Here is a 26,233-nt window from a genome sequence, read left to right as displayed (position 1 = left end):
CCATTTTACACAGCCTTTTGAGCACCATCTCTGCTATCTCTGACCCAGAAAGCCATTGTCTGTCCATCACCCTGAGACTTGGTCTAGCTGCATCTCTTTTAGAGCCTCCTTCCATTGTCCAAATAGGTATAGCAGGGTTTAAATGTCCTCTCACAGTAAGGGCACACAGGAGGAAAGATGGAAGTTAGGAGCAGCAAAGCTCTCGGGATCCCACTGGCTGCTAGTCCCTAGCTCCTACTGCTTCTCATCCAACCAACACTCCTCCCTGGAAATCTAGCCTGAAACTTGGAAAAAGTCATGGATAACTTGGTAAATCTCATCCTTTCCCACTAAAGCATCAGCTCAGCTAGGTCTCATCCTGCCAGGAGCCATGAGAAGTGAATATGTCCCAGCGTGATCTGCCAGACAGCCCTATGATGCTGTCTCCTCAAAGGGCAGAGCCAGCTTGTGCACACAGTGGCTCCCTGCATCCAACTCTACCTCTTGGCACCCAGCAAGGCTTCCCACCACAACAGCAGCATGTGCTAGGACCTCCAGAGGGTGGGAATAACACAGGGGGCTTTTGCTTCCAAGGGTTATCCTTCTGGTGAAAGGAAGGCAACTGCATCATCATCTTCATCTCAAGCAAATTAAGCGTGATCGGTTGTCTGCTAACAAGGTGCCAAGGCTGGTGAGGCAGCACCAGAGTAGCTGGATGGCCAAGATGAAGGTTATCCTCATGGCCAACAGAACACCCTGGGTCTGGCATGCCTACAGAGAAATGTATCAGTCTGAAAGGGATGGAAACACAGGAAATGCAACTGTAGGTTAGAATGTTCTGGGGATGGTGGAGGAACAGGACACGGCAGGGATCCCAGATTTTTTCCACTTGATTCCTCCTGTTATTATTCCCTTTGTTGCTCAGCTATGTGGGTCCAAATTCAATGTCAGAAATAAATGAGGACTTTGAAATACAAAAGAGAAGTGGTTTCTGTTCTTTGGCAGGCAACACAAAATGGGATTTATCTGGTGTTGCTTGGAAGTTGTGCTAGTGCGAGGATTTTCCTTCCCCACCCTTCCTGCTCCTGCTTTTGCTTCTCTTGCATCCCATCTCCTCCCTTGCCTCTAGCTTAGGTACATGCATCCCAAAATGACAGTTTTAGTTTAGTTCTTTATTGTGACACAGAATTTTTCAACGTGTTTTGGAAATTGCCCTTGTAGGAGAAAATTCTGCAGGGCAGACCAGAGGGATGGCTGCTGTGGTCTGTGCCCTGCTGTGTGCTGACCTCTGTGTCCCACCACCTCCAACTAGAGGTCTTCAGAGATGACAGCAGGATCAGGCTTTCCCAACTCACTTCTCAGTAGCTTTCTAGGAACTGATGGTTGTTTGTCTTGTGTAAAATCCTCTTGGCGGAGAGGAAGCAGTGATGACTAAGTCCTAGGAACCCTCCCTTGCTGAGCAGGCTGATCTACAGGGATTGGCTCCACAGCCAAGCCAAGCCGGGTGGCTTCAAGTGGTAAAGTCTGGCTTGAGGGGCTTCTTGCCCCTGAACTTGGAAGGGAAGTCCAGCCTGGCAGCACTCAGGGTGATTTGAGCCGACATGACCGGCAGCAAGCCTTCCTGTAGTACCAGTGAGAGCATAGCTTCACCTTCAGCACCAGCACGCAGTTGGCTGTCGCTTTGTCTTCACAGTCTTCCTCTGGGGAGCAGAAGCAGCCACAGAAGGGGTTAAAGTGGAGATGCACTCTCCTAGCAGAAAGATGAACAGAGCAAAGAGCTCCCAAGGGCTTCTCTCCCTCCCTGGCCTCCCAGACCTTACCTGGTGCCTCTGTGGGGCAGGGCTGGATCTGGCACGTCTGCCTGGCTTCTGGTTTGGAAGTGGGGTCACAGCCCTGTGCCAGTGCTTCCCCCTGGTAACACTTCACCTCACGCAGTCGTACTCCAGCACCACAAGTCTTGCTGCACTGTCAGGATCAAGAGAGAGGAAAGGGACTGTGAGGGCAAATTTTTCTGTAGTTCCCAAGTTTCTTCTTCCAGTGAGGCCTTCTGGTCCCTGCTTTGGAGTGTTCTTGAGGAGGTTTGGGCTAAAACCCACACTGAGCTCAAACTTATGCTCCTTTTTTGTTTCAGAAGGAGAACCTTCCTGAGCTGGGCCTGGGGCAGGGCAAGGGAGGAGGTTGCTTTCATCTCTTTAATGCAACTCAGAGCTGGTTTGGCTTTGAGTGTTCATGCTGTGATAGAAGATGGAGAAAATGGCTGCTGCAAGCCAGGACCAGCTTCCCCTGCCCTTCCATTCCCTTAACACTGATCAGTTAAAAGGGAAAGCAAGGAAGGACAGAAAGAACATTGACTCCTGGCAGAGGGGAAGGCGTGGCTGTATCCTGTATGCTTGCAGTGTGGTGCATGCTCTTGCTTGAGGCAATAATTCACATGCTTTTAGGTTTTCTCCAGCTTGTCTGTGCCAGTCCCCCCACCTGCTGCCTGGTCTGCAGAAGAGCAGAACTCATGGTCCCATTCAGACCTGACAGACCCTTTGGCAGACAGGCTGCTAGAAAGCCTCGGTGGAGGTCATGCTCTACCAGACAGGATTATGAGGCCTCCTGGACCCCTTCCCCACCACCCCAAGCCCTACCTGAGACCAGGAAGTAGTGAACCACGTTGAACATGGCCTTCTGAAACAGGCAGCTTTTTCCTCAGGTTTCTGAGAGGCCTCACAGCGCTTCTCAGGGTATTCCCTGTACACACCATTCTCCAAGCCTGCACACAAGACAAGCCGGGTCTTCGTTCCGCGCCCACAGCTGGCATCGCACTGGGAAGGAGAACAGAACAGCCAGGTAACTAACTATGCTGTAGAGTTCCAAATAAGGTGACACCCTGCTCAGAAACAGGCACTTAATGCCTATGCTAACACCAGTCTAAGGGAGTTGGAGCTGCCCAAGAGCAAAGGAGCCAGATTTCTTAGGGAGGAAGGACAAGAGCTGGTAATTTGTGTTCAGCCAGTACTGGGGATGCCAAGTTCACCTTGGCTGGCCTTGAGAGCAGCTACCACGAGGGACCTGGAGTAGCCAAGCTGTTTCTGTCTTATGTGTATCTATGATCTCAAAAACTATGTAGCATATTTGTGTAGCAACCTAGATCTTGAAGTACTGACAAGATTTGTGTGAGCCCAAGGGAACCAAGTTGGTGCACTGCAGGTGATTTGTGTGGACAAGCACTGCTGAGCCCAGAGCTACGTGGGCTTAGCTGGGAGGACGCTCCCTCAGGACATTCCCAAGGGAAGCAGCAGGAGCCAGGATCTGATTCTGACTGATAGCCACAGAGGCAGCTGTCAGTTTGATATTGCAATGTTTTTGTGTCCTTCTTCACCACAGCACACCTGGTCTGCACTTGCCCTTAGTCATCTCATGGACTCAGAGCTGATCAGCTGAGGGAATACAGCAAAGACAAAGAAGCTGACACAGGCAAAGGTGGGGAGCCCAGCTGGTCTTTCAGAGTTCAGGTGAGTTTAGTAGCCTGGACAGGGCTGAAAAACTGCACTGCAGTATTTTGTGTGACCCACACCATAGGCTAGAGCAGAAGAGGCATATAGGACTCCTATAGGTCTCCATGTTGAATCAGTTTGTGCTCATTACCAGTGCTGGAGGGAAGCTCAGCTGAATGTCAGCAAAATGAGAACTGAGATTTGGTTAGAGAGGAGTGGGCTTGGCTGCTTCTCTGATTCCCTACAAACCTTCTTCCTTAGTGTTTTATGAATCCCTACTTTGTTATTTATTTTAGATGAAGCTGGTTTTGTTGAGGCTTTCTCCTTAGTGGTGGGACCAAAATCTTAGGAGAGGTGAGTGTAGATTCTGGACAAAGAGCTCTGCTGAGGCGGGAATTAAGAGGTAAGAGAATGAGTTCCTTAGGACATTGCTGCCCTCCAATGGAGGTCCCTGGGAAGGCAGCAAAGGCCACAAACTTTAGGGTGGTCTATAGGGTAGGGTGGGACACGCTAGGGCATTCCTTACTTCTTCCCTCTTTCTGAAAGAACCTAGGACAAGGGTACAGCTCTACAACTGGAGGCTGCACCATCCAGTCTTGCTCTGCCAAGGGAACCAAGCTCCCACCATCTCCTGTGGATATGGGGTGGGAAAGAAGGCTGAGGACACAGCCCGCCTTAGCTTTACCTGGTCCCACTCCTGCTCCACCCAGTGTGCAGGGCAGTTCTTGTCTCCACATGGATGGACAGCCAAGGGCTTGGTGGCTGGGTCACACTGCGAGTTGGAGATCACCTTGTCCTCCAGGTTGCGGCACACGATGAAACGGCTCATGCGTCCCTCACCACACGAACCTGAGCACTTGGAGGAATAACAGGCATTTAGACACACCAGAAAGCAGGAAGGTGGAGCAGTCAGGGACGGGGGTGCCAGGAGACCCAAGTCCAGAGCCTAGCCCTGCTACTGAGACCGCACCACTGGATCCCAGGGCCTTCCATTCTCCAGGTGCCATGCGCTCACCCAACAGCTAATCAGAAGTACAGATTATCCCATCTTGTGTAGCTTAGCCTCTGCCAGAAGAGAGCAGTGGCATGACCGAGCCCCTGCTCCCTCCTGCCTGCATTAGCTGCCAGGAGCAGCAGACCCTCCGGACTCACCGGGCCCCAGTCGGAAGCAGTCCAGCGGCGGTCGCAGGGTGGCCCTGTGCAGGCCTTCTCGCTGCTGGGCTTCTGGGACTCGTCACAGAGGGATGCTTCCACCGAGCAGCGCACCTCCCGCTTCATGGTCCCCTGCGTGCCACAGCGGGCCGAGCACTGCAAGGGGCAAAACAGGTCAGCCCCAGGCTCGGCAGCACAGAACGCGGGGGATAAGCGAAGGTGAGGGAGGCAGCTGTGCCTCATCTTCCTCCTGTGGCACTAGGAAAGTGAGGAAAGGGCACTACCAGGGACAGGACAAGGTGGGTCTGTCTGTATCTCTGCTGCTTATTGGGTCCTAGAGCTCTAATATGCTGATGCCTGGACTGCTTTTCAAAATCATTGGGCTACTGGTCCAGTCCCAAGCAGGTTGTGGAAAGTCAGTCAAAGGGATTCTGACTGGGTTTTAGGTTTTCTGTATCTCCATGCTACTGTTTCCCCACTTATCCTTAGAATCATAGAATGGTCCTGGAAGAGGGAAGGCAAAGCCTTCTGCTGGCAAGACTTTCATTTGGTCAACATCCTGCTTGAGAGAAGTGACCTTAGAAAAAAGATGTTGCAATGGCCTTTGTTAGCTGGGTAGTGCCAGAGCAAGGGGAATGTGGGTAAAGGCAGTCCTTGTTTCCCCAGCATGCAGTTAGCCAGAGGCTTCTTCAGCGGCCAACATTTGCCAGCCACCTTCCTCCAGGTCCCAGCTCAGCCTCAGCTGCTTACCTCTGGGAGCAAAGCTCCCTGATGCCTACCTCAGACCATTCGGACAGCTCCCACTGGGGCCCACAGGCCTTGTTCTTGCAGGCTTTCCTCTCCATGGGCCTGGCCAGCCCAGCTGACTCGCAGAGGTCGTCATAAACTGAGCTGTCAAATCCTGGAGCCAGCATCTTCCAGCAGCGTACAGTGCGGTACTGATAGCCCTCACCACACGTCCTGGAGCATTCACTCCACCGGCTGGTCTCCCACCTCCACGAGCAGTCCCCAGGAGAGAAAGCACAAAGCAAAACCCAGGTAAGTGGGACATGGAACACTGGATTTCTGGGGAGTGCCTGCACACCTGGGATTCCCTCACCCAGCAGCTGCCACTATGAATCTGCTCATCACATAGATGTCAGTGTTAAGAAAATGCTGGTCTTGGAAGCCAACTTTGTCCTTTGCAAGCAAGTTAGTTAAGGGGATACAAGGACATAGCTGCTTAAGTGTATCTTTCAGCCTGGAAATGGCCATATCCCTTGAGCAGAAAATTATCCTTGACCCCAAGGTCATCTGAAGACATTTCTGCTCACCTAGGCTGGCAGTCTCTCCCTGTGCAAAACTCGTGAGTGGGTTCTGGTCGGGTTAGGGCATCACAGTATGTTTCATCCACTTCCACTCCGTCGTACCGCACACACATCGCATAGGAGGTGCTGATACCTGCTGGGCAATCAAGACCCTCTCTTGGTCAGGCTCCATCAGATCCAAAAGCCTCCTCCCACCATGATTAAACTACTGGAGTGCTCACTGCATCTGAAACTGTACCTACCATTTAAAAAAGCACCAGTATTGTCCCCAGCAGCAGCTGAACAGTCGCTGGAAGCCAAACCTACCTGAAGTGCACGTGGAGCTGCAGGGCGCATAAGCTGAGACTTTCCACCGATACATGTCAGCCAAGCTGATGTCATCATGGCCCACGGGGCTCACATCAAACTCATTGCTGTGGAAAAAGGAGGTGGAATGAGCTATAAATGAAAAACTTGCTGCAAAATGGAGTGAAATTCCTCCTGCCTTTGAAGACAGGAAGAAACCAAGTGTTTCTGCACTTCATCTCCTCCAACCTGGGCAAGACAGACCACTAATTAGCTGAGGGTAAAGCCATGATCCATCCCCTCTGAGAAGAGGCATCATTCGTAGTGAGCCTTGTGCATATTATGGGCTTTCAGCGATGCAGGTGCCCTCAGCCTCAGCTCAACTGCCACTTCTGAGAGGTATGATGTTAGGTTGCAAAGGGGAGCTCAAGCAAGGCTCCTGCTAGTATCATATAATGTGGTGGGAAGAGTTCACGTGTGGCTTGCCAGAAAGGTTTAAATGCTAGCCCTCAGCCTCCTGACATGGATACTCATGTTATAGAAGCTTATGTGCCCAGAGAAATGGGACAGAAGGGCCATGATGTGGTGGCAAATACCTGTATGTAACACGCTATAGACTCCTGGCCTTCTTTATAATCCCCTGAGTGTTGGCCTCACAGTTCCTTCTGCACTTATTTAATGGATTCCCTAGAGGCAGGGAGACCTCAACTACATTCTAGGAGCTCCATGTCAGGCCAGTTGTGACAGTCTTCAGAGGACACACCAAGCATCTACAGCAGCTGCCGTTGGTGGATGCTGATGACTAGGGGCATCTAGGACAGCAGTGAAACTACCAGAGGACTGACCAGACCCTCCCTCCCCAGATAACCATGCTCCTGTTTTGCTCACGAAACCAAGTGCCACCTTTCAGTGCCAGGGGCTTGCAGAGGCTCTGCCTGGCTGATGTCCGTGGCTGGGCTGGCACCTAGTAGAAGGCTCTCCACAGACGCCATCATGCTGTAGTTGGCTGCTTCCCCCTGACTCCCAGCAAATGCCTCCACCTTCAAGTCCTTCAGTGAGTTCTTATGGGCCGGTGCTTTGTGGAGGCCCTGTGGCCACTGGGCAGCTGTCTCGGTCCACAGCTCTGCTGTGGAGTTCTTCAGGGCCAGCCTGACTGCCAGGTGCTGCAGCTCCCTGCAGAAGGCAGTGTTGTGAGGGTCTCGGTGGCACAGTCTCCTGAAGAGACGAAGCCCCAAGGGTGCTGCGCGGCTGTTCTCCGAGAGCTCAGATCTCCTCATGTTGTAGGGCACAGCCGTGCTGATGGAAATCTGATTGAACCTGAGAGCTGGAAGGAAAAGACCAGATCAGATGGCTTGTGCAAAAACCATACAGTATTTGGCCTCAAAATCACAAATTGCCACCAGGGTGCACCAACAGGCCTTAACTTCCCTGACCAACCTCTCACATGCTCTGCCCATTGCTCAGGACCTCCACTTAAGCTCAAGCCTGGCCCCTCAGGCTGGGCCTGAACAGTAGATGTTCAGTAGATGGCTGCAGATGTACTTTGTCCCTGAATTGCTGTTTGGCTTTCACAGATTGACCTCAAATGACTTGTCCCCTTGCTTTCGCCTGGTGATCACTGGACTGTGGCTGCAACCTGCTGTTGTCACTGCCCTGGGAGGGCACTGCCTGATCTGTGTCATGGCCACCTTCTCCCAGTTCCCCTTCCCTTACAGAGCCACTGGCCTCTTGCTGGTTCCCTGATACTGTCCACCTTGCTACTAATCATCTTTCCCTCCCGTCTGCTCTAATGGTGAAGCCACCTTAGATTTCAAGAAGACCAGTGGAGGATGTCCGGTTCCAATGAAGAAAACAGGAGAGAAGGAAACACAAAGCAACCAACCCAACTCTGTTTCTCCACCAATTGCTGCTGCTTCTTCCTCTCCTGCTGTGTTTGCATGGTAGACTTGTCTTATCTGGAAGTCATACTTCTTCTCTTCACCTTGTTCCCAAACCCAGTCTTGAGTCTGACTGCTGGAGTTGGTTTGGAAGAAGTGTGGGTGCCTGAAGCCTAAATCTTCATGCCCTTCTCTTAGAGGAAGCTGTTCACTGGTGTCATCCGGTGACAGGGAGAGCCATGTGGCATTGAAGTCCTGGGCAGCTCTGGAGTTGGATGGAATGGCATGGTCCTGGCTGGTCTCTGGTAGGTGATGATAGAGAGATCCTTCTACATCAGGGGCTGCAGTTTGGAGAGGTGGTGTCCGTGGTACAGTGTAGTCATAAGTTACATGTGGCATCTTCCCATTAAAGTTATAGTACTGGAGGAAACAGGGATAGGAAACAAACCCCTTTTTATTTTAAGTATAGGTATTTCCCAGAGACCTCTTCTAGCCACATCCATTTCATGATGGATATTAAGAGAAGACAGGATGCTTATAAATCCAAGAAGCGACCTCCCCAAGACAGCATCTGGCTACCTCAGCCACCTACATGCTCAGGTTTGGCTTGGTAACCAGGTTAATGTTCCCTTTGTCTGAGGGAGGCTCACAATTTTGGGACAGGCAAGACAGGAAAGCCTAAAACTAGCTCCTCACATACCATAGCATTCAGAGACTGGTTAGTGGGTCCATGAGCTATGATGTACTCCAGCCCATCTGAGTTCAGGCTTGAGGGCCGTCGGTACTTGAAGATGGTGCCAGCTACCCTGAAGTTCTGGGGGTTGTCAATGGCAGAGTTGCCATTGAAGAAGAAATGCCCAGATTCGTCTGCAAGTGCTTCAGAGAGAGAGAAAAAGGACATATGTGGTGCTCTGTGCAGGACACCAGAGCTGCCCTGGCAACTGAGCACAGCAAACAGCTCAGGACCAAGAAAAGCCTGACAGGAAAAGACCCACAGGCCCTCCAGCTCCTCTTCCATATCAGGTCAGGTCAGCTGTGTTCAACACCTGCTGCTTTCATTTCCATTTCCAAAAGGAGCACAAATGTCTTCACAGCAGGGACTGCCCAGTGTGAGGTGGGTTTCCAAATGTCCCTCCTGCTGTTGGCTGCTTGAGATGTGATAGCGTGGGTTTAACAGAGAGATGGAGTGCCCCTGAGCTACTCTGGAGGCAATGCTCAGAGACAGCTCTCTCACAGTACACAGCCCTCCTCCCACCTCCCACGCAGCTGAGCTGGGCTCTCCACATCCATCCAGCTCCTCTGCTTACCCAGGATGTTTTCTGTTTTCCTGCGTTCAATGATGAGGATGTCTGTAGCACCAGCAGGGATGTTGGTGATGAAGACATAACCTGAGGAACAGAACAGAAAGTGAGAAAACCCCACAGACAGAATTAAAAGGTCTAGGTAAGAAAAGCAGCCTGTGGGACAAGTGTGTACATAGAAGGGCAGTGCTGCTCTTTCAGGGCAGGATGCTAAGTACATAAATGCCTCTTGTGCCAGCTTGTGAGCTCTAACCCCCAGCTCCTCTCTGAAATCCCATTACAGGTCTCTAAGGCTCAGTCTGCACACTGCTAGGTTTGGAGTCAGGAAGGAACTGCACAGTCTGGCTTTAGGTGTGTGGATGAATGTTCTCTCACGCTCTTTCTGGCAAGAAAGCTTACCAGTGATCAGGACTGATGCTGAAGAGTGGATGGAGAAGACCATAGGTCCCCTCAGCTCCTGACTCAACAGGATTTGTCTCAGGAGTAGCATAAAAATTGACCTTTAAAGGGAGAGGAAATAAGAAGGCTCTTAAAGTTGCGTGGTTTGGCAGCTTGTCTCTCCTGCTAGAAATGTAGGACTTGTCTGTTCTGTAAGATTTTATGGGAACTGGAATGGGAGGCCAAAACTGCATCTGTACTGCTAGAGGGGTTAGCAGCATCACCCCTGCTCTGGAAAGGGGCCCGAGTACTTTTCTAGTCTGGTGGCTGCAGAGAACGAGGCAAACTAGTGAAACAACAACAGTGTGAAATGATGTTCCAAAACAGCCTCAAACCACAGTTAATTAATTACTAATGAGCATACCACAGACTAATCCTTCTGTGGGTGGAGGAATGGGCCATGAGGTTGCAAGGGATGAATCTCAGCCCAGTTTCAGAGGAATTGTCCCTCAGCTGTGACTGGGAAAAGCAGGAGACTAAGTGCAGGCTGAAACAAACGCTGTGACCCTCATCATAGCAGCTTCGGTTTCAAATGAACACGTAGCACAAATAGAAGAAGATTCATCGATCTCCTCACATTATCTGAGGTGGGCAAGATGCCAAAATCAATAGGAACAAATAGATCCCCAGCTGCTTCCTATTGTAAAGAGGTGAAGGGAAACCTTACCAGCCTAATACACAGCACATCAAACCAATCTCCTCTGATGATTAAGTGGAAAGGACAAAACACAGGCATTTAGGCAGGGCTGGCACTCTTCAGCTTTTTCCACCAAGCAGCTGGGAAAACTCCTACCCATGTTCAAGCCAGTCACCCTTCATGCCCGCTGGTGGTAAGAAGTAGCAGGTGAGGTCTCTGGACTGTGGTAGCAGGGAGTACCTATCTGTGAGATTGCCTTTCGGAAGCTGCCCGAGACACGGTGGCAAGTGCTGCCGTCCCCTCCACACACCCTGCATCTGTCCATCGTCCGTGGCGAATACAGGCTCCCGTCACACCCAACTGGCTGCAAGGAATACAAGAAGAGAGGGTTTCCTGGGGCCAGCTGATCTCCATAGGTCAGGGGCTGTTCAAGTAAATGCCACCATGCTTTTTTAGTGAGGTTCTGGGATGTAGGTTAGCTTGCAGTAATGAATCCAACAGTAGCAGAAATTCTCTCGTGTAACTTGTGACCATCTACGCTGTGACCCTGAAGCTGGGGCAGGGTAGTGAATGGAGTGAGACTTGGGTAAGCTGTTTTGGTTCCATCTGTCTCTGCATTTAAGTCGCTCCTTCTCACTGAAATCCTGACACACATCATCTCTCCAGGAGAAGGTTTCAAGCAATAGGTGGCTTTAAACTGGAGCAGGGTAGATTAATGTTAGGAGGAAGTTCTTTACAATCAGATACTGGAACAGGCTGCCCAGGGATGCGGTTGAGGCCCCATCCCTGAAGACATTCAAGATCAGACTCAACATGACCCTGGACAGCCTGATCTAGTTGGAGGTGTCCCTGCTCACTGCAGGGGGATTGGACAAGATGACCTTTGAGAGTCCCTTCCAACCCAATGCAATCTGTGAATGTTGCACCAAAGGCAGGCCTTTCTGAGGTGGAAAAGTATCCCTCTGACGTTCTATACATCCATCACTGATCTGTGAGGTGAAATATCAAACAAAAGATTTTATGGGTTTTTGTTTTAAATTGGATGACTTTGTAAACAAACCTGACATTCCTGTCATCTCTGTGCTGGGAGGAAAGTGCTGTCACTCACTGGGAACATGTGAATGTATAGAATTCCCTCTGTGTGACCCTCTGCTCTCCTCCAGCCCATAGGTATTCAACAGTGACTGTAGCTACCTCACACCAGGCCTCTGTTCCAGCTTCCTGATGGGACCCCTGGTCCTGTGATGATCAGGAGGTCAATTCCTCCACTTAATGCTCCAAATTTCTGTGCTGCTGCACCCCAGAGCCTCACCTCACACTTGCCATTGATGCAGACCCCTTGGTAGGTCCTGTCCTTGCAAGAAGTACCATCCTGTGCTCGGGCCATCAGCTGCCTCTCTCCACTCCGTGTAGTGCACTGGAGGTCACACGGCTTATTGGAGATACTGGTGTAATCATCTGAAGGGACAGAGGCAGAAAGTCACTAGGCAGATCAAGGTGCTTGGAGATGAGCTGCAAGGAAAGGGGCTTTGCTCTTATCCATACTCATGGTTCAATGTCACCTTGGATGTTCTTGCTGCTTGAGATGAGACCCCCAAGGCTACAGATTTTGTAGTAGTAAAGGGGTCATGGTATGAGACTGCAGCTGGGAACCATGCCTAAGAGAAATACTTCTTGTTGGCAAACCCTCTTCCTCAGCATACCCTCTCCCCTTTGCAGTGCCATCCCCTCATGGGAATCTGCATCAGCAAGGCCCGGGCCACACATAAATACACAAGAGAAAGCAAGACCTGTAATAGGGGTACCAAATGCCCCTGGTGTGGCCCCTGGGCATCCTGTTCAGAACAACCCACCACCAACTCAGTGGGAAGCATGCTGGGTGACAGAGGCAGCCAGAAGGGTACAAAGCACAAAGAGTATGAACACCCAGCTCTGCCAAGATGACTGTTGGTTAGCCAAGACATCTCAGAGAAGCCAGTGTCCTGTCTGCCCAACAGTGCTTGCTGATGCAGGATCCAAAACACAAGCAATGGGGTGAGAGAGGAGGCCTGGCTGGGTGGAGCAGTTCTGTGAAGAGACAGGAAGTCATTTCTCCAAAACAGGGAGCATAGGGAAGTACTTCCAGACCACCCAGGAGCATCTATCACTTGTCCCCTTGGACCTTTCTCTTCTCTTCTCTTGTGTCTGGAAAGGTCCTGTGGGTGTTTTCTCACCCTAACCCTTTGCCTGAAGCTATGAAAACCCACCTGGATAGAGGGGCATCCAATGGTAGTAGTGCTTCCCAAAGGCTTTGGCATTGAAACTGGAACACTGCTGCTGTTTGAAGCTTGCTGTATTGGCTGGGCAGGGCTATGGAGGGAATAAATGTTATCAAGAGCTCCCTATGTCACAGATGTGGTTGTTGTGACAGTTGCTTGTCCCTGCTGCATCCTTGGAGGATGAAAGTGCCCTGGCAACCCTGGAAGCAATCAGTAATGGACTCTGAGGTGCCATAATACAGACAGAAAGGCCAGGCCTCCATCACCAAGGGTACCTCAGACAGCTGTATTTAACAGTCCTGCAAAAATTAATTCCAGCAAAGTGAAAAGCTTACTGGAAAATGTCCCTCCCCTCAGCCCCACAAGAATATGTGTTTACATCCTTTTCCCCCACACCTCAGTCCCAGACCGTAGCACACATCTCCTATGTCTTCAAAGGTACACTCCAGGAGTGGATCCTACCTTTTGTCTGCACTCCTCTGACAGACCAGTCACACCCTGAGTGCTGGTGCTCCTACAGCTTGAAGTGTGACCCCCACCCAAGTCCCATACCCCGCACTGAGGATCAGTCAGTACTGGAAGTGGTTCTCACCTGCTGCTGGCACAGTTGGTAATGCTTGGCTTGACCAACGCACATGGTGCTGTTTGTTCCCTGGGGTGTCTGGAGCCTGCAAAGCAGAAAGAAAAGAAGCTGGAGGTCCTTGAAGGTCTAAGGTATTGAGGATGACAGGGAAGTCAGGGCTGATTTAAGGGGAAGAAGCAAGGCAGGCATTTTATCAGAGCCAAGCATTCTGGATTCAGACTAGCGAACATCCCTGAAACACATTTTAGGTGGGTTTAGGCGGACTGTGATTTTAGGCTACTCTCATTTTGGGGAAGGTTCATCACATGGGGAGCAAGTGGAATATTACCCACCCCTGTGTCCTTTCATTTCTGGGCTCCAAAAGGTCATTAGATCCTGATGATCCATCGCTCCCACAGCAGTGCCCAGAATCTGCAGTAACCAGGGGAGCTGATTTCAGGATTCATTGTGAAGCAGACAGAGAGACAGCACCTCTCCCAGAGACTGGCTGCCTTATAAAGCTAGCAGGAAAGGCTTGGTGCAGGTGATGGACCTAAACCACAGCAATTTCTCAACTCTTGATGCTTTAGCTCTGGCCAGGAGTTATCCAGGGGATAAAGCTGGGAAGATGTAGGGAGAATGGCCGAGGCCACAGATTAAGGCAATGTGCTCTGTGCAAAGAACAGCAGCAGACAATGTGCTAACAGTATTGTGAACTTAGGATGCGTTTGGGATGTGTAATGAAGAACTCTGTAGGCATATTCAAGCTGGATTGGCTAGAGGTACTGCAGCTGTCCTGCCAGACCAATGCCTTACATGATGTTAGCAAAGCCTAAACTTGTACTAAAGGGCTTAAAAACTGCCATCCTTTTGAGCTGAAGCAGAGGTTTCCTGCAGACTCAGGCAGAGACTGTTTCGTGGCCATACCTGGCTCACATTTAAGGAGTTCTCCTTAAAGCTGCAGAAGATTTTTGGCTGGGTTTTATGTTGGACTTTTTTTTTTTTTTTTTTTATAAATCCAGACTTGATCCCTGGAGTAAAATACCACAGCAAAGCCCTCCTCTCCCCAGCTGTGGAGTCAAGAAGAGAGCAGATCCCAAATGGAGAAAAAAAATATCTCTTCTGGCAGCATCCAAAGGGCAGAAGAACTGCCAGAAGAGAGCTTGCTGGCTTTGCAGGGCGTGGGACAGCCCCAAGGTCCCTTCCACCCTCTGTTTCCCATTGCTCTTCCATGATGTCCATGGTGTGCTGGGGAGGACAAGCAGCAGCAGCAAGGACTGGCAAGCTCAGTTAGTGAGGAGGCTGCGTCTGGATGAAGGTGCCACAACATATCAGGACCCTCGTTGTGCTGCCAACCAGCCTACGTGAAAGAAGTTTTCTGCTGCAGGAAGGAGATCAGGTTGAGGGCTGTAGCTTGAGCTTCCTGTCCTCAGGAGTGTATTCATGCAGAAAGCAAAGGGCTGAGTGTGGAGCAGGCAGCCCCTGTGGGCTTGCTGTGCTGCAGCATGCTGGCTCTCATTAGCATTTCAGGAGCCTAGAGTAACAGCAGGTTAGTAAGGGGCTGGAGGAGGGGGGCTTGGTGGTAAGGTGGGCTGGAGGAGACAGCAGTTCAGGAAGCTGAAGTTCCCCAGCTGTCCCCACTCCCACAAACCCAGTCCAACTGACAGCAGGACTGTAGCTGCTGTAGGGGACAGCCAGATAAATGACAGAAGGGGGAAAAAAGTCTTACAAGCTCTGTGGGGAATAAAGAGGGGAGATTGCTGAGATGTGGCTGAGCTGGCTGCTGTCAGGAGTAAACCAAGTCCCCATAAGGTGTCTGGGAATACATCCCCACATCCTGAGCACATCAATTGCCTACTAATTAGGGTTAGGTTGGTCAGAGCAGCCATCATAAATGAGGGCTTGCAAAGGAAAGGTGAGGAACAGAGATAGTCTTCTCCAGCCCACAACACTGTCATCTTCAACTCTTCTTCAGACCCCAAGAGGGCACCAATCCCATGCTCCCAACTCAGATGAGCCAGGCTGAGTGGGTGACGTGTTCAGTAGGTGTAGAGGAGTGGGCAAGTAGGCCTGTCACCTGCCCCACTGTAGCATACTTCCTCCTCATCAGCCCTCCCAACAGTACCTGCTCACTGCCTGCCACACAGACAACAACCACCTTCCTTTCTGAGAGAGGAATGGCAAATCCTGCAAATCCAGGACCCCAAAAACACAGGTTGGGAGCACCCCATTTCCCCTCTGCCCCTTAAGACCTGGGAAAGGGCTCAGGCTGGGACACAACTCACCTCTGTCGCAAGCAGTGCCTCTCCCGGGACATCACACCTCCCCCGCAGGACCGGGAGCAGGTGGACCAGGAGCTCCACTCTCCCCACCACTTGGTGACTTCTTCATCCCAAGGGTCAGCTCCATCTGCTGCCTCACTACTGTCCTGACAGAAACAGAGGATGGTTAGCTGGCGAAACTGGGTCCTCACCACCCTGGGCACTGAAGGGCCTTCCAAAGGCAGTTCCCCTAGGGACCACATCACTTGGAAGCTTTCTAAATGGCCAGGACTGGGACAACCACAGCAGGATCAGGCCATTGTGGGACCACACCAGCCTCACGTCTCAAAATGCAAATTTCCCTCCCAGACTGAGTTATGCATGGGAAATGGGATGCTTCTGGCAGCTCATGACACGATGTAGAGAAGGGCTGCTGGACTAGATGTGTGTGATAGTAAAGTTGGCTGCAGCCTGACCCCACAGTATCATCCCCAGCCCCAGACAGACAGAAGAGCAGATCATGGTTCACACTGCTTGCCTGGGCCTGACACATGGTCAGGTGAGCAGAGGAAGAGCTGCAGTGTTTGGCCTGCCTGCAGGGAAGCTGGGGGAACACATATGTTGCTCCCTGTGGCTGCATTTCAACAAATAAACTTCTCTTTATGCCTAAATCAGCTCAGGTCCAAGCTCCTCACCCTCCAACCTTCACAAAAGTCCTTTTCAAGAGTGCTTCAGAATCAGAGCCTCCTGCAGTTGCTGCTGTCCTCTCTCTCCATGCACCCCATTACACTCAGAAGATGATTGCTCCCTCTCCCAGCATGCCTGAGCCTTTAAATTTGGCAAACCTGAGCTTGTTTGGCCCCATGGTGGTCATTGCAGCAGACTGCTGTTGGCTGTGCCTCCACAATTCCCAGCAGGTAAGAGATTCTGTGTTTTAGCTGTTTGGTTTTTTTCCTTCCTTGCACTATTTGCCTGTTTAGTGTCTGATGGTCTAAAAGCTCCCAGGGACTTTGGCAAACCAGCCCCTGCAGGAACTAATTCACTGTTTACTGAAATACAGCTGTGAAGAGTGTTAAATACAGCAATGAGTTTAAGTGGGACAGGGACTGGAAGGGATTTATCCAGCTGAAAATGCTGAGTGCTTCAGGATTAGTAGAAGAAAATGAGTAATTTCGTGTGTGTAAAGTTTTGTTAAAGCAAGGGCTCAGGGAAGTAGCCTCAGTGCTACTATTAACAAAACAAGCTGGTTTGTGGCATTGGCTGATAGCCCTGTTGTCAAAGCACAACTGGTGGCTGTGAGAGAAAATTCAGCAGGGTTTGCTTATCACTCAATGTGCTCTGTTCACTGTTCTGGTTGACTGTCTCTTGGCTTTATGCTCTTTGGTGGTGTAACAAAGCCTAAGCGTTCTTCGTCTTGCAGTGTAATTCCTGTCTGAGAACTTGCCGTTTCTACGGTGCCTGCCAAAAGAACCTCCTCTGGGCAGAGGACATGCAGCTGGGTTTGTGCAAATGTTTTCCCATTGTAACTTGGTGTGGCTGAAATGCACATAGTGCCCCTTCTTGGGGGCAGCCAGAATGTGTTGACAGTAACCTACTGTGCTGAAAAAAACCCCAAACACCTACCCATCATGTTACCTGATGCTTTAGTATCTAGTGATTGCAGTAGTTGATTTCAAAAAACAACACACCAAAACTCTGTTGTACTTAGATGCTCTGGCTGGAGTTGACTTGCCTGACAGGGACCAAAATGCTGTTGCCAGCAGCTGAGTTGCTCATGAGAAAAATTAAGTTTAGAAGAAACAGGAATGTTGTCAAAAATACCTTTTTCTCTTCTTCTAGATGATCTTCTCAATCTCTTTCCTATGAGAATTTTTCTCTGACTGTCTATTATCAGACTGTAAATGGAAATGCTGACTATGTAGCTTCCACATTTACACAGGAAAGAAATCAAAGTTCTCTTATTCTAAGGTATTTTTAGCTAAAAATCTTCCCCTGACCCCTAATACGCTCCTCTGTGATAAGCATCTCAAGGCCTGTGGAAGAAGAGGAGCATTTCACAGCTGCTGGGAAGGAGAATGCCAATGATTTATCTGGTGTCTCTGCAGAGAGCTCAGCACAGGTCAGATTTTCCCATAGCTGGGGTAATAACCAAAGCTGGTGTCTTACCACTTCACTGAGTAGCTGCATGGACTGCCTGGAGGGAAGGCATGTGGACCAAAAGCCATAATATTTACAGAGCTTTTCCCCAGGAGGCAATAAAAATCTGTAGCTGTAACCCACAAGACAGTCCTGCTCCACCAATCTTAAAATCCAAATAGGTGAGATGGGGCAGAAGGGAAACAGGCAAAGGGAAGTGAAATAGCCTGTTCTACTGCTCCATCCCTGGGTTAAAAAAACCCACACCAGTGTGTGTGTTTGGGGTATTAGAAAGCTTCAGGCTCCTTCTCAGGGTTATTGCTCTTGGGTGTTTTGCCTGGACGCAGGGAGACTTGGCATGTGGTGGCAAAGCTGAGGTTTGGGGAAGATCAGCACCTCTGCCTTTGTGCACCTCATTCTCTCAGCAAGAAAAGAAAATGTTTCTTTCTGTGCTGTGACTTTCAGGAATGAAAGGAGGCCAAATGAGGATTTCTTCAAGGATGCTAGTCAAAGAGGTTTTTTTAATATATAATAAAATGTGTTCTGCTGTGCCCATAAGCCTTGTTCCTGCTTCCTCTCCACGATGGAGGAATCAATCACTTTTCAAGTAGATTGATTTGGCTCTCAGGTTTTCCATGACCGAGCTCCCTTGCCAGTCCTTGCCTAGGAGTGTTTATTTCCTTGTGTAAGCAAGGATGATGCTTAGCTGTCCCCTTTGGTCAGTGAAGACTTAGGCATGGTGACGTGGAGGGGGAACTTCAGGTACTTAGAGTTGGGGCAGCTGGTTCCAATCTGTACTGAATTTATTATGTTGTCAGAAATAAATCTGCATTAACCATGACACACAAATAGCTCTTGTTTTTAATTAGAGATACTTGCATTTTCCAAATTTCCAGATAATAAATTAAGGACTGTGGGACAGACTCCAGATTAGATTAGCTCCTAGCTTTAGTTTCTCAAGCCCCTCTGCAAATCCCAAGAGTTGCCTTCTGTCTGAGTGAATCCCTCCCCCTTCGTCTCCTCCTTGCAGAAGGAGAAATCAAGAGAGTTTTACAAATCTCTTGCACTCTTCTAGCTATAGGAGATGCTGGAGCTGCTCTAACTTGCACTCTGCTGGAGGGTCACAGAAACAGACAGGCTAGAAATAGTGGAGCAGGAGATACATGTAGGTCCAGGCTTTATTAGGCTGGCTCTCCCTAGGTTTGGGTGAGGGTTCTGCCTAAAGGAGGCAAAAGGTTCTGTCAGATTTCTTTAGGTGATGAAGAAAATCAGGCCTAAAATCTACATCCGTAGAAAAGACAGACCGTATTCCAGTTCAGCCAGGTGCTCTCCGCAGGAATTTCCCCTGAGGCATTTGTGGCTTGGCACAGGGTGATTATACAGCTGCAGTTCTTCCTCTCTGAGGCTAACCGAGTTATTTCTGTGCTCTGGACCTATCCTGCAGGACCTGTAACAGAATAGGTGAGGGCTGCCCTCCTCTCTCCTTTTTTGGGGAGACCAGAGCTCTGAACCTCAACCTGCAGGGAAATTTTCCAGGGTAAAATATTTGTCTCCAGATTTGCCAGTATCAAAGACAGAAAGATCACTCCTCAATCCAGTATTACTGAAAGCTTTTTCTGTCTAACCAAAGACTCAGCAGCTGCTTCCCCTCTTCCACCCCCTGCCAAACAAAGGCTGTCACAAAATAAATGCTTCAGCCCTGCAAAGAAGAGTGGGCCTGGCCTGACGTCCTATCGGATTTCCAGGCGGTCTTTCTGAAGAGCTGAAAGGGGTAAAATAAATCCTCTGCTGACTCTCTGTCATGCTCTGGATCTGCTCTGAGCTACACTGGGTTTCCCAGAAACCTGGGAATAACTGCAATTACTGTGTCGGTGGCCTAGTCCCCTGTGTTGCTTATTGTTGTGCCTAATCTTGAGATTCATTAGAGCCTGAGTCCTGGAAAAAAGCTGTCTGGGAAGAGAGACCACAAACATGCTTGTCTAGCTCCCTTAATAGAGGAGCTTGGCGGGGAGGGCTCTCTGTTGCAGCCTGGCATGCCTTAAGGGCTGGCCCACCATTGAAGGGCACAGTAGCTGTCTGCTGTTCTGCTCAACCCTGTCTGAGCTTGTAAGACTACTAGAAACAGCTGCTGAAAATGAAACAAATTCTTCACAGACCTTTTCTGAGGCCATTAACGGCATGTCCTCTACCCAAAATTTCCACGATCCTTTTTCTTAAGGGCTCCTCTCTACAGCAAACCACACTACTTACTGAAATACTAAGTAGCTTCAGATGTCTTAAAGCCTGGAATTGATGTCAGGTCATTATCTGGAATTGAATGACCCCTGGTTTGGGTTCCCTGTGTCATTCTCTGACTAAAACTGTGGTGACAGACTCTACCACAGCCCTGAAAATTAAAACACACAATAGCATTTGCAATTTTGCCCTGATGTTTTACCAAAAAATGGTGTTTGTGTAAGGCTGTTTCTCATCCTGCCATTGTTTTATCCTGTTTTAGTAGACTAGATAGTTTGCATGAGAGATTCAATGTTGGAAGCAGACACAAACCCATATTTTCCTTAGAAAAGCTGAAACAAGATGTTTGAGAAGTTTTCCATGAGGGGAAGGTATCCTGAGGTAAAATGAGCAATGCAGAATAATTTTTACAGCATCAGGGAGAACGCTCATCTGGTAGCTTGATGAAGATGTGATACTGCAGCAGTTAAGTCACAGAACTCTGGGCATATAACAAGGTGCAGATGAGAAACAAATTAGAAAACCAGTGAACAGAAGCCAGTGAAGAACTATCGAGTACTGCTCCTAACTCTGCCGAGACAGAAAGTTCACAGGCAAGTGTTGCACATCATTAGAAAATAGTTGATCTACATCAGCTAGGTCCTTCCCTTCAGGTGGGAGAGCACTCGTTCTGGGGCAAGCCAGCAGACAGGATGGAAAGCTGTGAAAAGGAGAGTTAAGAGGTGGTGTGCATGAGAGGCATCTCCATCCTCATTTTTTTTGAGGCACTGAATAGACAGCCCCACCGAGGAAGGAATCTGCTTACTCTGTCTATGGATTGAGGCTTTCTATAAGATACTCTTTGTGTAATCAATGTTGTATATAGAAAACAGGACAACAAAGATGAACTGCAGGTTAATTCCCTAATAACCATTTTGTTCACTGTCTTGCACCAGAGATCCTAATCAATACCAGCAACCACATCCACCCAGCCACCTTGCACCACACAATCCTTGATCAGAGACTCTGTGGAGATGTTCTGGAGCAAGGGAGTCCTCACAGTAGTGAATGTGTGCTGTCCTGGGGAAGGCTGAGCAGCCCTCCTCCCAGCCCCGGATGCCCTCCTCTTACACACTATACAAACACAGCTGCTGGGGACACAGAGAACCATGATCAGTGAAGGCTTGTGTACACATGTTGATGGAGGAGTCCATCCAGGTCAATCCTAAATGAAGGAACTTCACATTTGTTTAGCTTGACCCCACTTGCTCTGCCTGGAACTTCTCTCTGACTTAGCCCCACAGTTAAGAGGTAAACAGAACAGTCAGTGGATGTATGGGAAGGGAAAAAACAAAGTGGAACTGAGATACCTGAGCTTTAAAATGAAGACAACTCCAGAACAGGAGATTCTGCTGCTCCTCAGTACTGGTTTATCTGCATTAATGCTGTGGTGTCTGGTCTTTATGTTAAAGATAGCTCATATGAGATTGCCTCACCCGAGCTATGGAGTCGGGGATGCGGGGGTGGAAAGCACAACCCAAACCCCTCTTCCTTTAAGCAAAGCAGAATCCCTTCAGCAGTAGAGAAATCCGGTGGGGTTCCCCTCGGGGAAATGGGAGTGCCAAGCCACAATGCTCGCAGTGACCCGTGAAGGCAGGGGCACAGCCAGCTCCTGGTGAAGCTGGGATTTCTGCCTCCCTTGCCATAATAATGGGGGCAATTTTCCTACTCCAGGCCATGGGTAGGAGAAAGGGACTGGCAGAGGTGTTGCTGGTGAAACAAGTGCCACGAGAAGGACCAGGCTGAGGAGTTCCTTGGTGGAGGACAGCAGAGATGAGGGGAGTGTGGTGCTTCGATGCCCAGATGTGCCCCACAGTTAGAGGAGAAAGCAGCTGCCTAAACCCAAACCTGGGGTAGTGAGAGGCAGAGGGAAGAGGAAATGTTGTTTTCAGCCCTAAACTGGAGTCAGCTCTCTGCTCAGCATGAACGTGGGGGACAGCCTCGGACAAAACCCCAGGGAGGGTAAGGCTCTGTTCCCCCATGGTCCTTCTGGAGATTCTGGGATGCCTCCTCAGGCGTCCTCACTCCCCCGTTGACCTTTCGCTAGTGACACGGGAGTAGGCAAAGCGCCTGCTCCTCGGGCTGAATGTGAGGGAGACAAGGCAAAACTCCCCTCCTCCAGCACTTCAGGACCGAGGGCGGGCAGCACGGGTACCCCCACGTCCAGGCCATCACCGGTGAGAAGCCGCCGCCCCTCTGAGGTGCCCGCCCGCTCCCTGCCCCTGTCCGGCACACGCAGGCCCGGGGCTTGCGGCCCCGGTAGCTCGGGGCGCCCCTCCTGGCCCCGGACCCGCCGCGGCTCCCTGAGGGGAGGGAGGGAAAGAGCGAAGAGAGCGAGAGGGGAGGCTCCGCTGCCGCGGGCCCACCCGCCGCCGCTTACCTTAGCGCTGAGGGGGGCAGCGGCGGCGCTGAAGAGAAGGAGGAGGAGGAGGCGGCGGCGGCGGGGAGCGGCGGCGGCCATGCCGCGCTGCTGCTGCTGCTGCAGCCGCCGCGGAGGAGGCGGCGAGGCAGCCCACCAGCGGCGGGAGCAGGAGCAGCCGCCGCCGCCGGAGCTCGGGCCGACATGGCTGAGGGACTTAATGACTTTACAACCTGCCGGGGAGCGGGCGGCGACCCGCGGCGCGACCGCTCGGCGGGGGATGGGGCTGGGCTGAGCGGGGCTGGGCAGGGGGGGGCCGGGCGTTCCGCACGCCCCGCCGCCCCGGGGCTCAGTCCCGCAGCTCGCCTGCGAGCTGTACCGCCCCGGCGCCGGGAGTTTGTCTCACTGCGTTATGGAGTTCGTTGACTGTGTCCCGGGGCAGCGGTGTGGTCCCGAGACACCCGGGCTGCCCCACGCCGGCCCCTCGCTCCTCAGCGCTCCCCTCTGTTCGTTTCCTCCTGTACAAAACCCATCTGCTACCTGATTCATCCTTCCCAAGCTTTCTGGGCAAGCTGGTTGTTTGTGCGTCCCTTTTGGTGGCCCTGGAGGGCAGATCTCCATCCTGGGAAGTGACGATGAATCGTAGACTGGTTTGGGTTGGAAGGGACCTTTAAAGGCCATCTAGTCCAACCCTCCTGCAATGAGCAGGGACATCTGGAACTAGAACAGATGCTCAGAGCCCGGTCCAACCTGACCTGGAATGGTTCCAGGGTTGGGGCATCTACCACCTCTCTGAGCAACCTGGGTAAGTGTCTCACCACTTTGTGTAAAAAATGTCTTCCTCTCATCTAGTTGGAATCTCTCTCTTAATTTAAAACCATCAACCTTTGCCCCAGTCACAACTGGCCCTGCTAAAAAAGGTCTGTCCCCATCTTTCTTTTAGTTCCTTTTAAGTACTGAAAGGCCACAATAAGATGTCCTGAGAGCCTTCTCCAAGCTGAACAACCCCAAACTGTCTCAGTCTCTCTCAGGGTGGAAGGGAAATGTCACCCAGGACATGGAGAACTGCTGTTGCTGACCTCGTCAATGCATCATGGCCTCATGGTCCATACTAAGAGAGGATATAGTTGCCTAGATGCCCCAGTTCTCAGCCATGGTTTGTTTAGTTACGTACCAAAGTTCAGCTTAACTCATGAAAATTGCTCTCCTCCAAGTCAGTTTGTGCCTCTTTTCTATATTCAGTAACTGCAAAAAGCACAGTGCAAAATCAGGCAGCTTGAGCCTATTCACAGCATTCTGCTTGAGGTCTTTTGAGAGAATGCAGTGTCATCTCAGAAGCCCTCATAAGCTCTCTGGGACCTTCCAGGCTAAAGAAATCTCTTGGTCCCTGTCTTCAGGTGCTGCTTTCAGGCTGGCACACTGAGATAGTGAACTGTGAAACTTGAAAGGGATGAATTTGTTTCCTGGTACCTTCTCTCACGTCTCAGTCTCCTCCTGCTGTGCTTGTGATCAGAAGGCAACTCTTGGCGAGAGAAGCTGTGAGTCTTAGTGCAGGCACATCTAGGCGCTCCCAGGACCTGGCTGCTGTGAGCAATGGACAGAAGCTGTGCAAAAAATGGCATCAGGTGTCCCTACCCCGGGGCAGGCAGCTGAGGAGCAGCAGTTTATGCCTGCCAGATGTTCTGTAATTAGCGTAGGAAGGTGATCTGAGTCCTCTGCTTCTCCCCCACCAGGGGTTTCAGCCTCACGGTGGAGGGAGGGAAGAAGGATTATGGAGGGGTGTCAGCAGGGGGGTCTGGGGAGGGACTCCTGATCAAAGCCATTTGCTAGCAGGCAGGGGGGCAAGGGGAGGAGGAGGGCCATCCACTTCTGACCCATCCAGAGAAAATGAGAGTGAGGAGTGCTGGTAAATAATATGGTTATGCCATGAGCTGCCTTCTACGAAGGCGGGGGGGAAGAAGTCTTCAGAGCCAATTCTTGGTTTTATTGCCCTGCTGAGCCCTGTGTAATGTGCTTCTGGAGCCATCTTCTGCCCTGCAGATAAGCCAAGCTGCTGAGAGACACAGAGGTGGTGGTGAGGCTGTGCCTTAGAAGAAAAGTGGGGGCTGTCTCCAACTGAGCAGGGCAGCCTGTAGTGCTCTGGGTCTCACACGAGTTTTAGTGCCTCTGATCTTATCATAGAATCGTTTCAGTTGGAAAAGACTTTTAAGGTCATTGAGTCCAACCATTCTCTAACCCTACCAAGTCTGGTGCTGAACCGTGTCCCTCAGCACCACGTCTCTGCATCTTTAAAATATTTCCAGGGATAAGGATTCCAGCACCTCCCCTGGGAGCCTGTTCCACTGAGAACCCTTTCAGTGAAGAAGTTTTTTCTGATACCTACAGCCCCTCAGAACCAGTATCTGAGCAGACACTCTGAGAGGCAGAAGACTGTTGAGTGCTGCTCAGTGCAGAGACAATCTGTGGAGGGAGATCTGTGTGAGGCACTAAGGGAGTGTGACAGGAGATATCCAGGTGGCCTGCAATGCCCTCCCCTACTGGGCCCCTCTGCATCCCCTCTCTCATGACCTTTCTTGCTAGTCCTGTTCTTGTCCCACAAACAGAACTCCCCAGTCTCTTCTGCACTCAAGGATGATGCAAGTGCAGTATGCAAGGCAGCAAGACAAGGCTAAAATGCTCCTTGTCATTTTATACCCTGGGTTTAAGCAGTGTGGTTGTTTCCTTGCTGCTCAAACGAGATTTTGATTACTTTCAGTGTGGGGGCAAGGGTATGGGAGATAAAGGTTTTCTTGTAGCCTTGACACCACTCCTGGGTAACCAGTGTATGGAAGGGTTTGACAGAGCCCTTTGTGGTTTTGCATTCAACTCTACATTATAAGAGGCTTTTCCTCAGTTCCTTCCCGGTTTCATGGCCTGTATTACCACTGGGAAGTGTTTAAAGGATTCATAAGGTTGATGATCTCCCCTTTTTCAGTACCCAAGAGCAGAGCTGTGTGGTTTCATCCCAACAGCCTCTCCATAACCAGAACTGAGCTAGGGCCAGCTAGTATGTTTTGTTGTAGGTGCCAGCCACATTTGGATGTGTGAGATGCTTAGGAAGTCTGATTTGCACTCATTCCCTGCACTCTGGAAGTTGCCTAGGATTATTTCAGCCTCTTGTATCACTGAATTTGGTTTCATCAGCTGTTTCTCCAAACACAGTCAGGAGGGGAAGAAAAGCCTCTGGAAAGGAGGTGCAGTGTTTGTGGCTGTAGGTCCTGCAGGACTGGATCTCTAGACCATCCTCTAACAGAACCTGAAAAGGATTTATTCTGCTCGCAATTCTCAGATGACTACTGTCCTTCCATGGGAAAATTCCTTGGATCATAATCATAGAAGCTGGGAGTTCAGAAAGATTTATGTCAGAAACTGGCTTGGAGTGTAAAGGTTTTTGGACACCTCTTTATTTCTCTGCGTCTGTGTGTTTTCCTCCTGTTGACCAGGCTGATGGAATGATACTGTTTTTGACAGCAGTCTTGCAGGGCCTTGCACTAGGGTTTTAGTCAATCCCAGCAACTCAGCTGCTTTTACTTGGTGCTTGCCCCAGCACGGGTGCCCCTTCCTGGCCCCAGGAGCAGAAACAACAACTGGACTTTGCTCTCCCTGTGAGGAGGAACCTGTGTGGTCCAAGGCTCCCCTCTGCAAACACAAGCTGTGACCAGGGAAATGGCCAGTCCTCCTTTCTACCACTCTGAGCAGCTCCAAGAGAACAGCTCTGCTGACACGGGGAGAGTGGCTTCGTTCAGCTCAATTTGTAATTGCGGGAAGAAGCCAGGTCTGCTCCTCTGTGGGGATCACTACGACCAGAAACTGCTTAAGTGGTCCTTAGGCTGCTGGGGTGGAGGATAGAACGGACCTTAAAAGATGCCTGGTGTGCGGAGGCTGT

General features: G+C 50.6%; 1 protein-coding gene across 2 annotated transcripts; it reads right to left on the bottom strand.

Moving 5' to 3' along the window:
• Positions 1–1,155: 1,155 nt before the first annotated feature.
• On the bottom strand, positions 1,156–22,542 carry LOC104301585 (ADAMTS-like protein 2). 2 transcript variants are annotated; one of them, XM_054165447.1, is made up of 18 exons: positions 22,330–22,506; positions 15,564–15,706; positions 13,309–13,384; positions 12,705–12,807; positions 11,771–11,916; positions 10,699–10,822; positions 9,390–9,470; positions 8,783–8,958; positions 8,088–8,502; positions 7,109–7,529; positions 6,227–6,333; positions 5,927–6,053; positions 5,393–5,606; positions 4,614–4,769; positions 4,147–4,317; positions 2,613–2,789; positions 1,800–1,944; positions 1,156–1,679 (listed from the first exon to the last, which is right to left on the bottom strand). In XM_054165447.1, the coding sequence occupies exons 1-18, from the start codon at positions 22,408–22,410 to the stop codon at positions 1,561–1,563; spliced, it is 2,982 nt and encodes a 993-aa protein (XP_054021422.1). In that variant the 5' UTR covers positions 22,411–22,506; the 3' UTR covers positions 1,156–1,560. The 2 variants fall into 2 exon arrangements, with proteins under 2 accessions (XP_054021422.1, XP_054021421.1); XM_054165446.1 differs by lacking the exons at positions 1,156–1,679; positions 1,800–1,944; positions 2,613–2,789 and having other exon boundaries at positions 4,178–4,310; positions 5,927–6,056; positions 15,564–15,701; positions 22,330–22,542.
• Positions 22,543–26,233: the final 3,691 nt, after the last annotated feature.

The sequence above is a fragment of the Dryobates pubescens genome, chromosome 11 (assembly GCF_014839835.1).
Source record: "Dryobates pubescens isolate bDryPub1 chromosome 11, bDryPub1.pri, whole genome shotgun sequence".
Lineage (NCBI taxonomy): Eukaryota > Metazoa > Chordata > Aves > Piciformes > Picidae > Dryobates > Dryobates pubescens.
This window is presented reverse-complemented; position numbering and strand designations above follow the sequence as displayed.